The sequence below is a fragment of the Suncus etruscus genome, chromosome X (assembly GCF_024139225.1).
Source record: "Suncus etruscus isolate mSunEtr1 chromosome X, mSunEtr1.pri.cur, whole genome shotgun sequence".
Taxonomy (NCBI): Eukaryota; Metazoa; Chordata; class Mammalia; order Eulipotyphla; family Soricidae; genus Suncus; species Suncus etruscus.
Genome location: NC_064868.1, coordinates 22,641,724 through 22,665,188, shown reverse-complemented (window position 1 = coordinate 22,665,188; position 23,465 = coordinate 22,641,724). Strand labels below are relative to the sequence as shown.

Here is a 23,465-nt window from a genome sequence, read left to right as displayed (position 1 = left end):
TTGAACTTCTGTACTATCTCAATCTCTCTTGAACCTCTATATTTTTATTAGCCCTGATAACTTTTATATTCCCCCCAAAATTGGGAATTCTTTACTTGTAACATTTGTCATTGTGGATCTGAATTATTGTTCAAAGAAAGTTCTTATCTGTATTAGTGAAATGTTTTTTTTAACACAAGAGTGTTTTCATTCTTTTTTTTTATAATTTCCACTCTATCTTTCTCGCTAAAAAGACCTATAACTCCTGGGTCAGGCGTGTTAGCACACTGGTAGGGCATTTGCCTTGCAAGCGGCTGACCTGGGAGGGTCTCTATTTGATTCCAGGCTTCCAATATGGTCCACTGAGCCTTCCAGGATCAATTTCTGAGTGCAGAGCCAGGAAGAACCCCTGAGCACTGCTGGGTGCAGCTCTGGGCATGTTTTTTTAAATACATTATATGTAGGAGAAAATGCATTTTTTGAGAAAAATAGAACAGTGGAATATTTTAGCTTCTAATAAATAGCTTTTCTCCAATAATGTATTATTGCTTTTATATTAGCCACATTTTATGCTTAACACTCTGCAAATCAGAGCTTCTAAGAATTTTGTCAGGGACCTATCTTTTTGTAATTTCCAGTTACATTTCATTTAAACATTTCTATTTTCATTCATTCATCCCCCACCAACCCCTTGTACTTTTCCAAATGACACACAAGTTACATAAATAGCCATTAAAATGGAGTGAGTTTTGGTACTCAGAACAAGACCTTTCAGAACAAGAAACACGTCAAAACTATAGTTTCTGTTTATGTTACCAATGACGGAGCACCCTCTGGTTTCTCAGAAACTCCCCTGAAAAGATGTGCACTCCACAACTGGTAATGGATGAGTTATATCCCCGTACCATGATCCCGCACAAATCAGCACTACCAGATTGAACTTGTAACTTCCCTGAAGGAAACCAAAAATGTGATTGCCTTTGGAGATATTGTCTTGAATCAGATAATTAAGAAGATTTCACTAGAATGGTCCATAATCCATTGTCTAAATTCAGGTCTGTCCCCAAAGTATAAAATTGTCAGGAGGTACACTAGGAATAATGTGAGTAAACAAGGCCTATGGGGGGCAGTTTTGGTCAGATTAAAGAGGGGACCCTAGATGATATGGTAGTGTTTATGGATAATGACGTCAGCAAAACCCAGTACAGTCGAGAGACCAAATTTCTATTTTTAAGAAAGGAAAGGATTCATTGCGATCTTATGTTCAATAAAGGCCATAGAAATTCTCTACCTACCTTCCACTTTGTTTGTGTGTGTATTTAGACTGTTACATGAAGGTATTTCAAAATCTTAATATTTTTTAAAAACCAAAGATTATCATTTATTATACTATCCATATTATATGGGTTTTGTATATAAATATATATTATATATCAATATATATTTTATATCATAGGTAATAATGTAATAATCTGTATGTGAAATATATATAATGTAAAAAAAACCTCTGGCAGAAGCATTCAACTTTTTTAGAAAGCTAGAAACATCCTATTTTCACAATAAAGAGGGAGAGCACACAATCAAGAAACTGTAGCTGAATCCAGGTAGGAGAATTTTGTGTTATTATTTTACTTCTCCCATACTGACTCCATCAGTCAGTGGAAAGACAGAATGGGAGCTAGCTTTCCAGAATGGGTTCCTAAAGCTAAAGAGGAGGAAAAATTACTGTTTTTCCTAGAGAACTAAGCGTAAAAATAGTCCTATTACTTTTAATTTAAGACTCTCCATGAGGAGAAGCTTAAAAAGACATTTCAAAATGAATATGTTAGTCACTGTTGTCTAAGGTAAAAAAGGGCTAATCGTGTAAATAGTAGCTAGACCAAAAGGTTTGGAAAGAAGGGCTTTAGAAAGCTTCCGAGAGGCCACAGTTGTAGCACAGCCTTGCATGCTGCTGAACCAGTTTTAATCTCTGGCATCATTTATGGTCCCTGAGACTCCAGGAGTGATTCCTGAGTTCACTGTCAGTAGTTAGCCCTGAACACTACTATTATGCCCCAACAACAACAACAAAAAAAAACAAAACAAAACAAAATTAAAAATCTAGCACATTGTTCTGGGGGTCTTGACAATATCATGCACACATCTACGTTCTACTCAAAATTATATGCTGCAACAGTGGCTCTTAACCTTTTTCACACATAGAACGGACTCACTATCCTAGAAGACTTAATCTCAACTCAGGCTTCGTGTTAGGTACCTTGCAAACAGACAAATTAAAAGAAGTGAAAGGTCAGATGTGTCAACTGCCCACATAGTAAAACAGGCTCTCACGGAACGGTAGAACCCATTGCAACAAACGGAGTTGTTTTACATTTTAGTTCTGGGCATTAAAGAAATACATCAAATTGCTACAGGTCAGTAAGAGAAGTCCAGGCATAATCCTAATCAGTTGAAATTTGGAAGGAAATTGGCAGAGGCAAATATTGATGCAAGCAAGACTTTCCTTATCTTTGCTTGAACCTAAAGGGAGAGAAGGTTTGAGATGCTAAGAAACCAGTCAGTCTGATAGCAGCTCACTCTCCATGGTCTCATTTTTATTTTTGTTTTGGGGAAGGCACACGCAGCCATGCTCAGGGGTTACTCCTGGCAGGCTGAAGGGACCATATGGGATGCTGGGGATAGAACCTGGGCAAGCCATGTGCTAGGCAAACGCCCTACCAGCTGTGCTTAGTCTTGCTTTTAAACAAACGGTAAAAACCTTGTCCAGGGTGAGAGGTAAGGGAGAAGGAGAAGGAAAGGAATGGGGAGGAAAAAAGGGAAGAGAAGTTGGAGGGTAAGGAGTAGGAAAAAAGGACAGAGTTTACGGTCCTTGCTTTGTACAAGCCAAATCTGGTTTGATGCCCTGAACCTCCAATGATCCCCTCTAAGCACCAAGAGGAGTGATACCCGAGCAGAGAGCCAGGAGTAAGCCTTGAGCTTATCCGGTGTGGCTCAACAACACTTCACAAAATAAAACAGCCCATCATCCCTCAGTGATATTTCTTGGCATGTTCCATCTTCACATTGGCCTTGATATTGGATGCTAGTCATAGGAGCAGTGTTAAAACCAAGTATTCCTGAGACCTAGTGAGGAATATCTTTGTCATTTCGTGGTGACTAAAATATTCCCCCCAAAAAGAGAATACAAATAGAAAATAATAAGATAAAATACGGTGCAAATGATGATGTCCTGCAGGCTTTCTTTCAAGGTCTGCAAAATCACGGCAGGATCACTAGCAATTAGTTAACTAATTATCCCTATTTTGCTTAGTAGGAAGAAGGCTTCTAATTCTGAAAGCCCCCTGTAAGGTTGTACTTGTCCAGTGGTAAGAGAAGTTGAGGTTCTGGGAGGCTGGTGATTATGGGATGGAGGCATGTGGCCAGCTCAGTGTCCTATTAGCCTCTCCTTGAATGGGGTCAGTGATAATATGGACAGGCAGGACACTTTATCCTCCTCCCCCTCATATTGTTTCTCTCCTTCCATCCAGTCCAGTCACATCCAGTGCATCAGGACACCACGCACTTCAAAGATGGGCCCTGATCTTGGTACCCTCTCATGGCTAGTGAGTGCTTCCTGCCAGGATCTCTGGACACGGTGCAAAGGTAGAAGCCAATTTGGCCCCATTGGCACACAGCACCCACTTACAGGACAGCTCAGCTCCTGCCAATGAGCAGGTTGAGGGTGTAGAATGTTTATCAACAGAGAAACCAACATATCTTTTTGAAAGAACCCGAGTGACACTTTGCTGCCTGGAGGAGGTGCGTGCTCAGTCTCCTCACACCTTCTCCCCATGCAGCAGAAGTTGACACCTTCATTCAGCCAGTTCATCTTGACAGCTGTCATGGGGAAGGTATGTAGGGAGTTCCTCTCACTGGGCAGTAATTCCTAAGTAATCTATCCAGAAGCTTCACTCCCCTGACAGTGAGACTGGCCACATAGAGCAAATAACACAGCTTAGAAAAACAATTTGTTCACCTGGTAGCATACTTCGGTAGGCCTTTAGGTAGGCCCTGGTGGACCCTGGAAGCAACATAACATCCAGCCCTGCAATGAAGTGTCTAGTCACCCTGCCACATACCTCAGGAAGCAGCCCTGGAGCACTATCTGGGAGGCATTCCCCCCAAAAATGGTACAAAAATCAGACATAAAGCACAAGAAGCAAAAAGGAGCCATGATTGGAAAAGAACTTCTATTTTCAATATTAACCCACTATAATATTCAAAATTTCTACCACTGAGCATAGCTTAATACATCTTTTTAGACAAAGGGAGTATCAGAAAAGATCTTCTCATTGATTTGTAAAAATTTTTAAAAATAAGTGAAATGTATAGGAAAAAATTCAAATTAATGGCCTTGTTAGAAAAAAAGCCTAAGAACCTCAGTCTTAATTGTCAATGATCTGTTTTACTATATCTTATCATCATCCTTATTAGGATACTGCTGCAAAATGAAAAAATATATTGTACCATTCCCAGTCTCAGAAGAAAGAATTTTCAAAAGGGGAAGCCCAATTATTGTTAAGGGAATAACTTAACACATTTTCACATTGATTACTTTTTCATTTCTCCTAAAGTCTTAACTAAAGAAGGCAAATCCAAGTAACGTAGCATTTAATTGGGCTGAACCAAAAATAAAAATAGGTAAGAAGTGGAGGCCGTGACAAACTTTTCATTTTGTTGCGTAAAATGTTTTTTACTGACAATATTTAATTCTTTATCATTCCCAATAACACGTTTTCCCATGACAGACTGTCCTGTTCTAGATCGAAATGAGGATTTCTCAATATGATACAGTAGGTGGAAACACTTTTTTGGTGATAGACAATGTTCAGAAAAGCCAAGGTCCACACCCTGCCACAACTGGACTTCCTGATTCAAGACCTGCTCAGTTAATGCAGATCTTTTCAGGCCCAGTAGTGCCAAGACTATCCCTGATTGTAACAGAGAGCCATGCAGTGATGGGTATCTGCTTAGGTCCTTGGGCATGTGCCACTAATTTTCTCCCTGGTCCCCCAAATGTAAGTCACACTGTTACTTATCTACTTGCTATACATACTTCATATATAAATTAATTTGTAAACAAATGAATGCTTCCAAATCTTTCTAAAATCCAGAGTGATCTCCTCTGACTTTCTTTTCTGTTCCCACTCTATCCTACATATCCTATTGATTATCCTCTATGCTTAGTGGCATTCCACTTACAGAACTTCTTCCACCATTTACATAATTTTCAGCTCTGCAGAGGAAGATATGGCCCCTGGCATCGAGAAAGAGTATTGTTCCCCAAGCACTAGCCTCTCTGTCCTCTTAAGCCAAAATATCCATTGTGTGAATGAGAAATAGTAGACTCAGAGAAAAAAAGAAAGATTTCCAATTTTCCACATAAATAGTGTTCCAGCTAAGAGAAATACATTGTGAAGGAATGACCCATCAGAAAATATTGCGTCAATCAGGGGGGAGAACAGGGAATAGAGAGTGTCTGTCCCCACTGTGAGCAGAGTGCAGCCCAAAGGGGAAGCCAGAGTTAAACAAATGAAGCCTAACTTGGCAAATCATTTCCCAAGTACTGGAAAACACACTGTGATGAAGGGTCTGGGGAAAAGAAGTCTCAAAGAAATATCCAATCTTTAATTTCTCTCATTTAGTATCCCTTCCAAGAGGGCTGTTTTGGGGACTTAGCTACACATCCCTCTTTTATTTCCTGGGTTCTCTTTAGGAGAATAAGAGTGAAATTAGAGACAGTGTCAGACCATATGATAGCTCAGAGGAACAGTACATGCCTGGTATACACAGAACCCATAAGTAACTCCTAGGCAATATATATTGTTTGAAGAACTGCCATGTACAGCCCTGGTCACCCAGGGTACTGCTGGGGAAACCTCCAACCAAACAAAAGAAGAATCAGTCTGTAAGACTAGTGTAGCTTCTGGACAGAACTGGACCAGGAATATAGTACCAGTTCAACAACTAATCAATATTTCGAGTTAGAGAAAATAGTAAGTTCTTTATCTGTTAAGTAAATTCAATTATTTTACATTATAGGACTCTTAGAATATGTTGTATCTGTATATGCATAAGATTATTTGAAAAAAAAACTCGAGAATCGTATGAAATAATTAAAAATGACAATGGTTATTATCATTTTCATCTCGGATGATACCACTGCCTGCTTTGAATTATTTATAAAGACAGATATCATTGAATACTCAGTAATATTAGGGAAATAGCACTGATCACTTGCTATGGGTCACAGTGATAGTGCACTGAGTACAGTACATGCTTTGGAGGTAGGTGTCCAACCTGGGTTCTACGCTGGACACCGCAGATGGTCCCCTGAGCCTTGCTGTGGGGGAAGGCCTGTGTATGGAACCGTACGTAAGCCCTGAGTACTGTCTCTGTAGATCCCAAAAGGCCCTAACTAAAACAACATAGATCAATATTCTTGCGCTTTACTTCATGCAGGTGTAGAGGTGTAGAATGGTCATCTTTAGCTACATCTAACTAAAACTAGTAGAATTAGTGCACATAAAAAGCATTTGTACAATTATCCTTTAATCCAAGCCACCTGGTTATGTTCACTATACCTTAGAGTCAAGCCCTCACTAGCCATAAAATGTACGTTAACCACAGGGTTTTGACTCTCACCTTGGATCTGAGGCTTTGACATTTTTAAGAACTTCCAGAATCTTGCCCACTCATAGTGCCAATGAAATTTATATTTTAGGAGGAATTGTACATGCCTAAATTTCCATACTGCCTTGCTACTCAGAAAATTGCCACTCAGCAACAAGCATAAGGAATCTGCCCCCCTTCCCCTTTGAATTTCACCTCTATGTTATATTACTTGTGTGAGTCTAACTGACTGGCACAAGATTTCTGAGTAGAGGCTAAAATTTCTTCCACTTAGCACCCTTAGTGACAGCACTTTGCATTGAAGAGAGTGCACACAACACACAGTGGCGTAAATAAGTCGGGAACTTCAAGCTTAAATATATTAAGTGTAATTTTCTAAATTTAATGAACAATCTAAGAAATACGGTGCAAAACTTGTTTCTTGTGAAAAAGTACCTGACAAACGAACATTATAGTAACTTTTCTTTCACCTTCATACTAACTATGGGGTATTTCCCGCAATTTCAAAGAATATAATGCCTATGCTGATATCAGAACTTGTGTAAAAGGAAAAAACCTGACTTCAGTAAGGATGAAAATCTATTCCTGCACAGTCATAGAGGAATCAAAGTTTCTGTCTTCATCGGTTATAGCTGTAACTTGGGTTCTTACTTATCTTATTCTTTCAAAAGGTCTTTGTACTGGGCCAGTAATAAGCTGGGTTCTTGGCAAATGATTGTTGCCATAAACTCCATGACTTGCTTTTTGCTGGTTTCAGCATAGGCTTTGGGGCCCCAGAGGAACTCAAAGCGTGGAGGATCACTCTTGGGGATCTGTCTATATTCCAGATAGTTGAGCCTCACCAGATCTATTGTAATCAGCTTCCGCGGCTCCCCATAGATGGAGTGCTTCCTTCCAGGAAATACTTTCATCATGCCCAGGAATTTCCAGAGATCTTCCTCCGTGGCGCAGTTGCCCTTCAAGAAGATGATGCCCAGGATATTCATCAGAAGACCGGTCTTGGGGAGCCCCTGTCCAGGATGCAGCCTCCCATTGTTGGGGAGTTTAATCTTGCTCACCAGATCAAAGGAGTGGATCACTGGGTCTACTTCCATGACTTTGACAGCGAACTCCATCTCAATGCGAACTGAAGCTTTCTTTAGGATTTCATCAAAGTGCCCTTCTAACTCTGCACCGATGATCTCTAGCATATCCTTCTTTAGAATGACTTTCTTTGTTTTGAACTTGCACAACAGGAACTGCTCCAGCAGGACAGCCTTCCTGGCTAACTCATCTGGATTTAGATACAGTGGGATTGTAACGAAAGATGGCTTCATTATTTGACTCTTGGAAGAAGTGGCCACAGGTTGTTCTTCCTGGGCCTTCTTAAAATTGGCAGCAGAGGCTGCATGAGGCTGGTCCTTAGTACCATGCACAGGGTGAGGAGTAGAGGTTTTCTTTCCCACATCTTCAGCTTTTCTTCTCTTTGTGGCTTCTCTTTTCTTCAATACCACCGGTGCAATGGATGCAGCCACTTCAGCAGCTTTTCCTTTGGTGGCTTTGGCTGCCTTGCCAGCTGCTACAGCTGCCTGTGCTGAAGCCTTTGTTTCTACTGACACTACTGCCTTGGTCGAGGCTTCTGCTGCCCCTGCCACAAGTGCCTCAGCCGAGGCCTCTGCTGCTCCTGCCAAAAGTGCCTCAAATAAGGGCATTGATGCTGCTGCCACACTTGCCTCAGTCGAGGCTTCTGCTGCTGCTGCTTTAGTGGATTGAGGTAGTGCATGGCCCTGGGTCTCCAGTCGGGCCTGGCGCCGCTTTTCAGAGGCCTTGAGCTTACTCTTGCGCCCACGAGGCATGGTCAGTCAGAATGTATAGGAAAATGGAGACCTGGAAGACAGAGAAGGAAATGTGTTTACCCTGGGAAGGGACGCTCAGCTCTGAATTCCCAGGCATACTGCTGAGTGTTGGGAGGGCACCATTCCACTCTGAGGAACCCCAAAACACCTGCCACCCGCCCCACCCACTTTGAAGTTTACTGTCCCCTGAACGTCACCACATCACCCTACCAACAGCCACCCTGCATCCTGCAAACCCTACTGTCAGTATGCACTTTCACTATCACCCTGTCCCAGCCATGCTGCATGTACTCTAATAAACACTGTCATCTCCCTCATCTTTTCCACCAGTTCCCCAACCCACCCATACCTCATTGTCTCCCTAAACATATATAACCTTCTCGAACTCACCCCAACCCTACCAGCTCCTCCCTTTATTCTCCACCCCCATTCCATTCCTCCACTCAACCTCATCCCCACTGTCTCCCCATCCCCTGCCAAACACCCTGTACTGATCTATAGCCCTGTCATCTCCCCTCCAAACATTCCTCTCCTCACAACCTTGCCCCACAACTGAATCTAATCCTGGTCTTCCCCCAAACCCTGTTACCCTGCTGACATCTACTCCACCATCTCCTCATAGCATTTGGTATTAATGCATGCATTCCCCCCTCTACCTCCACTCTGCTGTCACCCTCATAACCTGCTATCCAACCTCAGCCTCCCCAACCCTGTCATCTCCTTCCACCATTCCTCTACCCCACCATCTCTGTGCTTTTCCTCAGCACTCACCACATTCCCCCACTTCCACATTCCCCACACTCTGCACATCATCTCCCTATAAAGTTCCCCCCACAACACCACTTTCAGCTGTCTTTTCTCCCACATCCTAACTCTATCTCTCCCCACCTTTCTCCTATATCTTTCATATTCTCCCTCTCACCCAAACCATGTCATTTTCCTCTGCTATTCCACCATCTCACCATTTCCACCATTGTTCGCCAACACTGCCATTTCCTCACTTACCCAAAACCCACCATCTCTCTCTGCCTTTCCCCCATACCACATTTACCCACTCACCCCATCCCACATCCCCTTTCCCCATTCCCCCACCCTGCCATTTCCCTCTGCTGTTTGCCTCCCCGGCATTTTCCCCCTCATAGAAACCGCACCATCTTCTTTTGCCTTTTCCTCACACCACCACATTTTCCCACTCACCCCAACTCCACCATCCCCATCTGCCATTCCCCTGTCCAAACATTCCCCTCTGCCTTTTCCTTCCCCTGTTATTTCCATACTCACCCAAACGCAACCATCTGTCTCTGCTTTTCACCATGCATGCCATTTTCCCTCTCAGCCAACCCCACTATTTTCCTCCACCATTCCCCCTCTCCATCATTTGCAACACTCAACCAAACCCTGCCACCTCCCTCTGCCTTTACCCCATGTCTGACATATATTCCACTCACCCCTATCATTCTATCTCCCTTCTGCCTTTCCCCTACCCCACTATTTTCTTACTAACCCAAACCCACAACCCCCTATACCTTTCCCCCACCATTTTCTTACTCACCCAAACCTGCCTCACCCCCTCTACCTTTCCCCCACCATTTTCTTACTCACCCCAAACCTGCCTCACCCCCTCTCCCTTTCCCCCACCATTTTCTTACTCACCCCAAACCTGCCTCACCCCCTCTACCTTTCCCTGATCCCACCATATTTTTCTTCACCCAAACTCGCCATTGCCCTCTGCCTTTCCCTCATCCCACCACATTTCCCTTTTTACCCCAACTCACCATCTCCCTCTGCCATTTCCACATCCCAACTCTCCTTCCTCTATTCCCCAGCCCTGCTTTCTCTTTCCACCTTTTCCCCATGCCAGCCATGTCCCTCTATTCCTAACCACACGATCTCCCTCTGCTTTTCTTCTTCCATGCTACATTCCCACACACACCCTACCCATCCAAGTTACTTTCCCCACCTGTCCCATACTTGCCATCTCCCTTCACCATTCCCCACCACACCGCATTACCCCAGACTACACTGATCCCACCAACTCCCCCAACTCCCACCCACCCTCAACCTGCCTTATTTCCACCCACCACCAAGCCTAGTATATCCCCCAAACTGGCACTATCCTATTCACAGCCACTTCCAACCCTACTTCACCACCTTCTCTCACTTGTAAGTGCTCTATCTACCCTCCCCACTGCCATCCCCCTAAATTTCACCACCCTTCTTCTACCCTTGTAAACCCTCCCCACCTGCAACCAGGCCCAGTGATTTTCCTCTACCTGCCATCTCCTCCAATGCCCACCTATCCACCCAATCCTAGTTTTCGCCGACGCATCTTCAACACTACTTAGTCTCTTCGGTCTAAATTAGTCTCAACTCACATCCTAAATCTTAAAGCCCCCACTCCTATTCCCAACCAACTCATCGTCTCTCTGCAATAACCACCTCCAAACTTGTTTTCTTCCCCATTACCCTCAGCTATATCTTCATTTTGTTTTCACACCTAGGTCCTGTGACTATATCTGATGACCCTAACTGGAGGCGAACTGACCCCTTATACCACTCCCCCACCTGGTAAGAGCACAAGGGTCATAGACACAATGAGAATGTTCCCAAAATAGGACAAGGACAAGAAGGACAGTCCAAGGCTCTAAATTTAGTGCTCACTCCAGTGCCCTCCCCAGCAAGTCTTGTCTGTGAAGGTGCCATGTCTTTGTCTGCCACCCCACCCTCATCCCTCTGGTACTATTCCTGATATGCCCACCATACTGTCCCTCTTTTCCTCAGGCTCGTGATCCTTCCCCAGAAGGATCCATCTTGTAGAGAAGGAGATTCCCTACTACCACTTGTCCATTTCCCTACAGACAACGAATTGAAGACAGGTTGGAGGGTTACTGCCTCGTGTTTTCCGCCTGAGAACCCTCACGTTCATCAATTGAACACCTTCCCCCATGTCTCTCCAAATTGGCTCCGGTCTCCCTGAACCAGAACAGAGAACCCGCAAGAGTATGGACAATACCCCAGCCTCCTGTGCGGACCTAGGGACCTAGGTTTCACTCAGCCCTCATTTTCTCAGTCCATTCATTCCTGTGGGAGCAGAGTCTTGGCTGTGGGTAATATGTCGCCACTGAGACACCCAAGACGTTAGTGTTTGCAACGCCCTCTAAGCCCAACCGTTTTTTTTACACGGGATACTCAGTCTTTTGCGGGGACTGTCCCAATGTGTCTAGTGGTTCCTTATTCAATAAATAAAGCTTAGGGGTACTCACAGGCTAGAAGAAGTCTCCTGTGATCACGGTTCCTCTCCTGGGTTATGGCTGTAATCCGGCAACTGTGGGGATTCCACTTCCGGGCCTCCAGTCGTGTCAGGTCACGACCCCCGGCAACCACCTTCCATAAAGATGGCCACCGGAAATGGAAACCGGAACTAGTATAACACGGAGATACAGAGCCAAGCCGCGGCGGGGTTTTCTGCTGTAGGAATGGCCAGCACGGGACACATAGCAGGCTGCTCCATTTCTTCTCATGGTCTGCAGTGGCTTCGTTGGGGAATTCTGGGACCCAAGATTTAACTTCGCATGAAGCTAAATGGCCGTCCATCAAATGGCTGCAGTGCATGCTTGCATGCTGGGGTCCCAAGTTTGCTCCCTGGCACTGTGAGGTTGCATGAATACCACAGAGTGTAACCCTGGTCACCTTCCACCACCAGTGGTTGCCCAGAACCTACCTACAAGTAATTCCCCCAGGCATATCCCATAGAATAGTTGCTTATTTTGTCTCTTAAGGATATGTGATAAGACTGTTGCAAAACCTCATCTGAGAACTGCGTTTGATAAAACTCATCTTTGGGAAACTTGTGTGTGTAAATTATATAAAAATAGATATTCTATATAAAATATATATTATATGTATATATATGTAATGAAGTATCAGTAGTAGACAAATATCTGCTCATTTATGAATAACAGTTTAATCAGGCTTTGTTCTCAATATATCCTCTGGGTATGTTTTTTTTACTATAGCACAATAATTTATTAGGCTGTAACAAACTTTACAATTATTGTGACAATAGTGAGTTCAAAAAAGAATCTCAAGTTTCTAAAATACCTAAAGCATGCAGATCATATGCTTTCATGCTAGATTTAATACATGATCAAACATTTTAGTTTGAAAAGTTAATTTTTTTTTTTTTGGTTTTTTTTGGGCCACACCCTGTGACGCTCAGGGGTTACTCCTGGCTATGCGCTCAGAAGTTGCTCCTGGCTTCTTGGGGGACCATATGGGACGCCGGGGGATCGAACCGCGGTCCATCCTAGGCTAGCGCAGGCAAGGCAGGCACCTTACCTCCAGCGCCACCGCCCGGCCCCAAAAGTTAATTTTTAATACTGAAAAAATATTTATTAACTTTTAATAATTGCCCAAGAGAAGGCAGAATTGCACTGAAGGTTTACAATGAGGATTGTATTATTTCATGCACATTTGTAGGTGGGAGATGGGCCATTTTAGTTATTTATTTTTCCAAACAGGATGCTTTAATGAAGGAATATATTTTATATCCTTGTATTAGGAATTTCTATAATAATTAATAAGAAACCTATATACTGAAAACTCAGTATAGATGTACATATCTTCTCTCTCTCACACCCAAGTTCATGTGTTTTATAGAAGAGAAAAAGGCTGCATTTTTTTTAAAGACCCTCAACTTCTTGAATGAAGCCCACTCAGCTATATGCACTGCTCGAGAACTAAACCTGCATGGAAAAGCAAATGCTTGAACTTCTGTACTATCTCTATCTCTCTTGAACCTCTATATTTTCATTAGCACTGATAACTCTTATATTCCCCCAAAATTGGGAATTCTTTTACTGAAAACATTTGTCATTGTGGATCTGAATTATTGTTCAAAGAAAGTTCTTATCTATATAAGTGAAATGTCTTTTTAATCACAAGAGTGTTTTCATTCGTTTTTTTTTTTATAATTTTCACTCTATCTTTCTCACTAAAAAGACCTATAACTCCTGGGGCTGGCAGGTAACACAGTGGTAGGGCATTTGCCTTACAAGCGGCCGACCTGGGAGGGTCTCTATTTGATTCCAGGCATCCAATATGGTCCACTGAGCCTTCCAGGATCAATTTCTGAGTGCAGAGCCAGGAGGAACCCCTGAGCACTGCCGGGTGCAGCTCTGGGCATGTTTTAAAATCTATTATAAGTAGGGTAAAATACTTTTTCTGAGAAAAATAGAACAGTGGAATATTTTAGCTTCTAAAAAATAGCTTTTCTCCAATAATGCATTATTGCTTTTATATTAGCCACATTTTATGCTTAACACTCTGCAAATCAGAGCTTCTGAGAATTTTGTCAGGGACCTATCTTTTTGTAATTTCCAGTTACATTTCATTAAAACATTCCTATTTTCATTCTTTCACCCCCCACCAACCCCTTGTACTTTTCCAAATGACACACAAGTTACATAAATAGCCATTAAAATGGAGTGAGTTTTGGTACTCAGAACAAGACCTTTCAAAACAAGAAACATGTCAAAACTATAGTTTCTGTTTATGTTACCAATGAGGGAGCACCCTCTGGTTTCTCAGAAACTCCCCTGAAAAGATGTGCACTCCACAACTGGTAATGGATGAGTTATATCCCCGTACCATGATCCCGCACAAATCAGCACTACCAGATTGAACTTGTAACTTCCCTGAAGGAAACCAAAAATGTGATTGCCTTTGGAGATATTGTCTTGAATCAGATAATTAAGAAGATTTCACTAGAATGGTCCATAATCCACTGTCTAAATTCAGGTCTGTCCCCAAAGTATAAAATTGTCAGGAGGTACACTAGGAATAATGTGAGTAAACAAGTCCTATGGGGGGCATTTTTGGTCAGATTAAAGAGGGGACCCTAGATGATATGGTAGTGTTTATGGATAATGACGTCAGCAAAACCCAGTACAGTCGAGAGACCAAATTTCTATTTTTAAGAAAGAAAAGGATTCATTGCGATCATATGCTCAATAAAGGCCATAGAAATTCTCTACCTCCCTGCCACTTTGTGTGAGTATTTAGACTGTTACATGAAGGTATTTCAAAATCTTAATATTTTTTAAAAACCAAAGATTATCATTTATTATATTATCCATATTATATGGGTTTTGTATATAAATATATATTATATCAATATATATTTTATAGCATATGTAATAATGTAATAAACCTCTGGCAGAAGCAATCAACTTTTTTAGAAAGCTAGAAACATCCTATTTTCACAATAAAGAGGGAGAGCACACAATCAAGAAACTGTAGCTGAATCCAGGTAGGAGAATTTTGTGTTATTATTTTACTTCTCCCATACTGACTCCATCAGTCAGTGGAAAGACAGAATGGGAGCTAGCTTTCCAGAATGGGTTCCTAAAGCTAAAGAGGAGGAAAAAGTACTGTTTTCCTAGAGAACTAAGGGTAAAAATAGTCCTATTACTTTTAATTTAAGACGCTCCACGAGGAGAACCTTAAAAAGACATTTCAAAATAAATATGTTAGTCACTGTTGTCTAAGGTAAGGAAGGGCTAAGCGTGTAAATAGTAGCTAGACCAAAAGGCTCAGAAAGAAGGGCTTTAGAAAGCTTCCAAGAGGCCACAGTTGTAGCACAGCCTTGCATGCTGCTGAACCAGTTTTAATTTCTGGCATCACTTATTGTCCCCTGAGACTCCAGGAGTGAATCCTGAGTTCAATGTCAGTAGTTAGCCCTGAACACTACTATTATGCCCCAACAACAACAACAAAAAAACAAAACAAAACAAAATTAAAAATCTACCACATTGTTCTGGGGGTCTTGACAATATCATGCACACAGCTATGTTCTACTCAAAATTATACCCTGCAACAGTGGCTCTTAACCTTTTTCACACATAGAATGGACTCACTATCCTAGAAGACTTAATCTCAACTCAGGCTTCGTGTTAGGTACCTTGCAAACAGACAAATTAAAAGAAGTGAAAGGTCAGATGTGTCAACTGCCCACATAGTAAAACAGACTCTCACAGAAAGGTAGAACCCATTGCAACAAATGGAGTTGTTTTATATTTTAGTTCTGGGCATTAAAGAAATACATCAAATTGCTACAGGTCAGTAAGAGAAGTCCAGGCATAATCCTTATAGTTGAAATTTGGAAGGAAATTGGCAGAGGCAAATATTGATGCAAGCAAGACTTTCCTTATCTTTGCTTGAACCTAAAGGGAGAGAAGGTTTGAGATGCTAAGAAACCAGTCAGTCTGATAGCAGCTCACTCTCCATGGTCTCATTTTTATTTTTGTTTTGGGGAAGGCACACGCAGCCATGCTCAGGGGTTACTCCTGGCAGGCTGAAGGGACCATATGGGATGCTGGGGATAGAACCTGGGCAAGCCATGTGCTAGGCAAACGCCCTACCATCTATGCTTGGTCTTGCTTTTAAACAAATGGTAAAAACCTTATCCTGGTTGAGAGGTAAGGGAGAAGGAGAAGGAAAGGAATGGGGAGGAGAAAGGGAAGAGAAGTTGGAGGGTAAGGAGTAGAAAAAAGGACAGAGATTATGGTCCTTGCTTTGTACAAGCCAAATCTGGTTTGATGCCCTGAACCTCCAATGATCCCCTCTAAGCACCAAGAGGAGTGATCCCCGAGCACAGAGCCAGGAGTAAGCCTTGAGCATATCCGGTGTGGCTCAACAACACTTCACCAAATAAAACAGCCCATCATCCCTCAGTGATATTTCTTGGCATGTTCCATCTTCACATTGATATTGGATTGATATTGGATGCTAGTAATAAGAGCAGTGTTAAAACCAAGTATTCCTGAGACCTAGTGAGGAATAACTTTGTCATTTCGTGGTGACTAAAATATTCCCCCCAAAAAGAGAATACAAATAGAAAATAATAAGATAAAGTACGGTGCAAATGATGATGTCCTGCAGGCTTTCTTTCAAGGTCTGCAAAATTACTGCAGGATCACTAGATTTTAGTTAACTAATTACCCTTATTTTGCTTAGTAGGAAGAGGGCTTGTAATTCTGAAAGCCCCCAGTAAGGCTGTATTTGTCCAGTGGTAAGAGAAGTTGAGGTTCTGGGAGGCTGGTGATTATGGGATGGAGGCACGTGGCCAGCTTAGTGTCCTATTAGCCTCTCCTTGAATGGGGTCAGTGATAATAGTGACAGGCAGGACACTTTAACCTCCTCCCCCTCATATTGTTTCTCTCCTTCCATCCAGTCCAGTCACATCCAGTGCATCAGGACACCAGGCATGTCAAAAATCGGCTGTGATCTTGGTACCCTCTCATGGCTAGTGAGTGCTTTCTGCCAGGATCTCTGGACACGGTGCAAAGGTAGAAGCCAATTTGGCCCCCGAGGCACACAGCACCCACTTACAGGACAGCTCAGCTCCTGCCAATGAGCAGGTTGAGGGTGTAAAATGTTTATCAACAGAGAAACCAACATATGTTTTTGAAAGAAGCTGAGTGACACTTTGCTGCCTGGAGGAGGTGCATGCTCAGTCCTCACACCTTCTCCCCATGCAGCAGAAGTTGACACCTTCATTCAGCCAGTTCATCTTGACAGCTGTCATGGGGAAGGTATGTAGGGAGTTCCTCTCACTGGGCGGTAATTCCTAAGTAATCTATCCAAAAGTTTCACTCCCATGACAGTGAGACTGGCCACATAGAGCAAATAACACAGCTTAGAAAAACAATTAGTTCACCTGGTAGCATGCTTGGGTAGGCCTTTAGGTAGGCCCTGGTAGACCCTCGAAGCAACATAACATCCAGCCCTGCAATGAAGTGTCTAGTCACACTGCCACATACGTCAGGAAGCAGCCCTGGAGCACTATGTGGAGGCATTGCCCCCCCAAAATCGTAAAAAATCAGACATAAAGCACAAGAAGCAAAAAGGAGCCATGATTGGAAAAGAATTTCTATTTTCAAAATTAACCCACTATAATATTCAAAATTGCTACCACTGAGCATAGCTTAATACATCTTTTTAGACAAAGGGAGTATCAGAAAATATGTTCACATTGATTTGTAAAAGTTTTTAAAAATAAATGAAATGTATAGGAAAAAATTCAAATTAATGGCCTTGATAGACAAAGAGCCTAAGAACCTCACTCTTAATTGTATCTGTTTTACTATATCTTATCATCATCCTTATTAGGATACTGCTGCAAAATGAAAAAATATACTGTACCATTCCCAGTCTCAGAATAAAGTATTCTCAAAAGGGGAAGCCCAATTATTTTTAAGGGAATAACTTAACACATTTTCACATTGATTACGTTTTCATTTTTCCTAAATACTTCACTAAAGAAGGCAAATCCAAGTAACGTAGCATTTAATTGGGCTGAACCAAAAATAGAAATAGGTAAGAAGTGGAGGCCTTGACAAACTTTTCATTTTGTTGCGTCAAATGTTTTTTACTAACAATATTTAATTCTTTATCATTCCCAATAACACGTTTTCCCATGACAGATTGTCCTGTTCTAGATCGAAATGAGGATTTCTCAATTTGATATAGTAGGTGGAAACACTTTTTTGGTGATAGTCAACGTTCAGAAAAGAAAAGGTCCACACCCTGCCACAACTGGACTTCCTGATACAAGACCTGCTCAGTTTATGCAGATCTTTTCAGGCCCAGTAGTGCCAGGACTATCCCTGGTTGTAACAAAGAGCCATGCAGTGATGGGTATCTGCTTAGGTCCTTGGGCATGTGCCACTAATTTTCTCCCTGGTCCCCCAAATATAATGCAAACTGTTACTTATCTACTTGCTATACAGACTTCATATATAAATTAAATAGTAAACAAATGAATGCTTCCAAATCTTTTTAACACCAGAGTGTTCTCCTCTGACTTTCTTTTCTGTGTCCACTGTATCCTAAGTATCCTATTGATTATCCTCGTAGCTTAGTGCCATTCCACTTACAGAACTTCTTCCACCATTTACATAATTTTCACCTCTGCAGAGGAAGATATGGCCCCTGGCATCGAGAAAGAGTATTGTTCCCCAAGCACTAGCCTGTCTGTCCCCTTAAGCCAAAATATCCATTGTGTGAATGAAAAATAGTAGACTCAGAGAAAAAAAAAAAGATCTCCAATTTGCCAGATAGTGTTCCAACTAAGAAAAATACATTGTGAAGGAATGACCCATCAGAATATATTGCTGTCAATCAGGGGGGAGAACAGGGAATAGAGAGTGTCTGTCCCACTGTGAGCAGAGTGCAGCCCAAAGGGGAAGCCAGCGTTAAACAAATGAAGCCTACCATGGCAAATCATTTCCCAAGTACTGGAAGACACACTGTGAAGAAGGGTCTGGAGAAAAGAAGTCTCAAAGGAAATATCCAATCTTTAACTTCTCTCATTTAGTTTCCCTTCCAAGAGGGCTGTTTTGGGGACATAGCTACACATCCCTCTTTTATTTCCTGGGTTCCCTTTAGGAGAAGAAGAGTGAAATTAAGAGACAGTGTCAGACCATATGATAGCTCAGAGGAACAGTACATGCCTGGTACACACAGAACCCATAAGTAACTCCTAGGCAATATATGTTGTTTGAAGAACTGCCATGTACAGCCCTGGTCACCCAGGGTACTGCTGGGGAGCCCTCCAACCAAACAAAAGAAGAATCAGTCTGTAAGACTAGTGTAGCCTCTGGACAGTACTGAACCAGGAATATAGTACCAGTTCAACAACTAATCAATATTGGGAGTTAGAGAAAATTGTAAGATCTTTATCTGTTAAGTAAATTTAATTATTTTACATTATAGGACTCTTAGAATATGTTGTATCAGTATATTCATAAGATTATATGAAGAAAATTGAGAATATGGGACGGGCGGTGGCGCTAAAGGTAAGGTGCCTGCCTTGCCTGCGCTAGCCTTGGACGGACCGCGGTTCGATCCCCCGGTGTCCCATATGGTCCCCCAAGCCTGGAGCAACTTCTGAGCACATAGTAAGGAGTAACCCCTGAGCGTTACCGGGTGTGGCCCAAAAACCAAAAAAAAATTGACAATAGTATGAAATAATTAAAAATGACAATGATTAGTAGCATTTTCATCTCGGATGATACCACTGCCTACTTTAAATTATTTATAAAGATAGATATCATTGAATCCTCAGTAATATTAGGGAAACAACACTGATCTCTTGCTCTGGGTCACAGTGATAGTGCACTGAGTACAGGACATGCTTTGGACGTAGGTGTCCAACTTGGGTTCTACACTAGACCCCAAAGATAGGGAAAGCCTGTGTATGGAACCATGGGTAAGCCCTGAGCACTGTCTCTGTAGCTCCCAAAAGGCCCTAACTAAAACAACATAGATCAATATTCTTGCGGTTTACTTCATTCAGGTGTAGAGGTGTAGAATGGTCATCTTTAGCTACATATATCTTGAGCTAGTAGAATTAGTGTCCACATAAAAAGCATTTGTACAATTATCTTTTAATCCAAACCACCTTGTTATGTTCACTATACCATAGAGTATCAAGCCCTCAGTAGCCATAAAATGTATGTTAACCACAGGCTTTGGACTCTCACCTTGGATCTGAGGTGTTGACCTTTCTAACAACTTCCAGACTCTTGCCCACACATAGTGCCAATGAAAATTATATTTCAGGAGGAATTGTTCATGCCTAAATTTCCATACTGCCTTGCTACTCAGAAAAATGCCACTCAGCAACAAGCATAAAGAATATGCCCCCCCCTCGTCCCTTCAAATTTCACCTCTATGTCATATTACTTGTGTGAGTCTAACTGACAGGCTCAAGATTTCTGAGTAGAGGCTAAAATTTCCTCCACTTAGCACCCTTAGTGCCAGCACATTGCATTGAAGGAGTGCACACACACACAGTGGCGTAAATAAGTCGGGAACTTCAAGGTTAAATGTATTAAGTTTAATTTTCTAAACTTAATGAACAATCTAAGAAATACAGTGCAAAGCTTGTTTCCTGTGAAAAATTATCTGACAAACGAACATCATAGTAACTTATTTTTTCACCTTAATACTAACTGTGGGGTATTCCCCCAATTTCAAATAACATAATGCCTATGCTGATATCAGAACTTGTGTAAAAGGAAAAAACCTGACTTCAGTAAGGATGAAAATCTATTTCTGCACAGTCATAGAGGAATCAAAGTTCCTGTCTTCTTCGGTTATAGCTGTAACTTGGGTTCTTACTTATCTTCTTCTTTCAAAAGGTCTTTGAACTGGGCCAGTAATACGCTGGGATCTTGGCGATTGATTGTTGCCATAAACTCCAAGACTTGCTTTTTGCTGGTTTCAGCATAGGCTTTGGGGCCCCAGAGCAACTCAAAGCGTGGAGGATCACTCTTGGGGATCTGTCTATATTCCAGATAGTTGAGCCTCACCATATCTTTTGTAATCAGCTTCCGCGGCTCCCCATAGGTGGAGTGCTTCCTTCCAGGAAATATTTTCATTATGCTCAGGTATTTCCAGAGATCTTCCTCCGTGGCGCGGTTGCCCTTCAAGAGGATGATGCCCAGGATATGCATCAGAAGACCGGTCTTGGGGAGCCCCTGGCCAGGACGCAGCCTCCCATTGTTGGGGAGTTTAATCTTGCTCACCAGATCAAAGGAGTGGATCACTGGGTCTACTTCCATGACTTTGACTGCGAACACCATCTCAATGCGCACTGAAGCTTTCTTTAGGATTTCGTCAAAGTGCCCTTCTAACTCTGCACCGATGATCTCTAGCATATCCTTCTTCAGAATGACTTTCTTTGTTTTGAATTTGTACAACAGGAACTGCTCCAGCACCACAGCCTTCCTGGCTAACTTATCCGGATTTAGATACAGTGGGATTGCAAGGAAGGATGCCTTCTTTTTTTGACTCTTGGAAGAAGTGGCCACATGTTGTTCTTCCTGGGACTTCTTAAAATTGGCAGCTGAGGCAGCAAGAGGCTGATCCTTAGTACCATGCATAGGCTGAGGAGTAGAGGTTTTCTTTCCCACATCTTCAGCTTTTCTTCCCTTTGTGGCTGCTCTTTTCTTCACTACCACCGGTGCAATGGATGCAGCCACTGCAGCAGCTTTTCCTTTGGTGGCTGTGGCTGCCTTGCCAGCTGCTACAGCTGCCTGTGCTGAAGCCTTTGCTGCTCCTGCCAGAAGTGCCTCATCCGAGGCCTCTGCTGCTCCTGCCAGAAGTGCCTCAGCCGAGGCCTCTGCTGCTCCTCCCAGCAGTGCCTCAGCCGAGGCCTCTGCTGCTCCTGCCAGAAGGGCCTCAGCCGAGGCCTCTGCTGCTCCTGCCAGAAGGGCCTCAGCCGAGGCCTCTGCTGCTCCTGCCAGAAGGGCCTCAGCCGAGGCCTCTGCTGCTCCTGCCAGAAGGGCCTCAGCCGAGGCCTCTGCTGCTCCTGCCAGAAGTGCCTCAGCCGAGGCCTCTGCTGCTCCTGCCAGAAGTGCCTCAGCCGAGGCCTCTGCTGCTCCTGCCAGAAGTGCCTCAACTGAGGCCATTGATGCTGCTGCCACACCTGCCTCAGCCGAGGCTTCTGCTGCTGCTTTGGTGGCTTGAGCCACTGCATGGCCTTGGGTCTCCAGTCGGGCCTGGCGCCGCTTCTCAGAGGCCTTCTGCTTACTCTTGCGCCCACGAGGCATGGTCAGTCAGAATGTATAGGAAAATGGAGACCTGGAAGACAGAGAAGGAAATGTGTGCACCCTGGGAAGGGACGCTCAGCTCTGATTCCCCAGGTATACTTCTGAGTGTTGGGAGGGCAGCATTGCATTCTGAGGAACCCCAAAACACCTGCCACCCGCCCCACCCACTCAGAAGTTTTCTGTCCCCTGAACGTCACCACATCACCCTACCAACAGCCACCCTGCATCCTGCAAACCCTAATGTCACTATACACTATCACTATCACCCTGTCCCAGCCATGCTGCATGTACTCTAATAAACACTGTCATCTCCCTCATCTTTTCCACCAGTTCCCCAACCCACCCATACCCCATTGTCTACCTCAACACATATACCCTTCTCGAACTCACCCCAACCCTACCAGCTCCTCCCGTTATTCTCCACCCCCATTCCATTCCTCCACTCAACCTCATCCCCACTGTCTCCCCATCCCCTGCCAAACACCCTGTACTCATCTATAGCCCTGTCTTCTCCCCTCCAACCATTCCTCTCCTCATCACCTTTCCCCACAACTACATCTAATCCTGGTCTTCCCCCAAACCCTGTTACCCTGCTGACATCTACTCAACCATCTCATAGCATTTGGTATGAATGAATGCATTCCCCCTCTCTACCTCCACTATGCTGTCACCCTCATACCCTGCTATCCAACCTCAGCCTCCCCAACACAGTCATCTCCTTCCACCATTCCTCTACCCCACCATCTCTATGCTTTTCCTCATCACTCACCACATTCTCCCACTTCCACATTCCCCACACTCTGCACATCATCTCCCTATAAAGTTCCCCCCACAACACCACTTTCAGCTGTCTTTTCTCCCACATCCTAACTCCATCATCTCTCCCCACCTTTCTCCTATATCTTACATATTCTCCCTCTCACCAAACCATGTCATTTTCCTCTGCTATTCCACCATCTCGCCATTTGCACCATTGTTCGCCAACACTGCCATTTCCTCACTTACGCAAAACCCATCATCTCTCTCTGCCTTTCCCCCATACCACATTTACCCACTCACCCCATCCCACATCCCCTTTCCCCATTCCCCACCCTGCCATTTCCCTCTGCTGTTTGCCTCCCCGGCAATTTCCCCCTCACAGGAACCGCACCATCTTCTTTTGCCTTTTCCTCACACCCACCACATTTTCCCACTCACCCCAACCCCACCATCCCCATCTGCCATTCCCCTGTCCAAACATTCCCCTCTGCCTTTTCCTTCCCCTGTTATTTCCATACTCACCCAAACCCCACCATCTGTCTCTGCTTTTCACCATGCCTGCCATTTTCCCTCTCAGCCCACCCCACTATTTTCCTCCACC

At 43.3% G+C, this 23,465-nt stretch overlaps 2 protein-coding genes across 2 annotated transcripts; both read right to left on the bottom strand.

Annotated features, from left to right (window-relative positions):
• Window positions 1–7,307: 7,307 nt before the first annotated feature.
• LOC125998775 (melanoma-associated antigen B5-like) lies at window positions 7,308–8,486 on the bottom strand. The gene has a single exon (XM_049766842.1). The coding sequence runs from the start codon at window positions 8,484–8,486 to the stop codon at window positions 7,308–7,310; it is 1,179 nt and encodes a 392-aa protein (XP_049622799.1).
• Window positions 8,487–20,668: 12,182 nt separating this feature from the next.
• On the bottom strand, window positions 20,669–22,105 carry LOC125998774 (melanoma-associated antigen B2-like). The gene has a single exon (XM_049766841.1). It carries the CDS (start codon window positions 22,103–22,105, stop codon window positions 20,669–20,671), a length of 1,437 nt encoding a protein of 478 aa, XP_049622798.1.
• Between the last annotated feature and the right edge of the window lie 1,360 nt (window positions 22,106–23,465).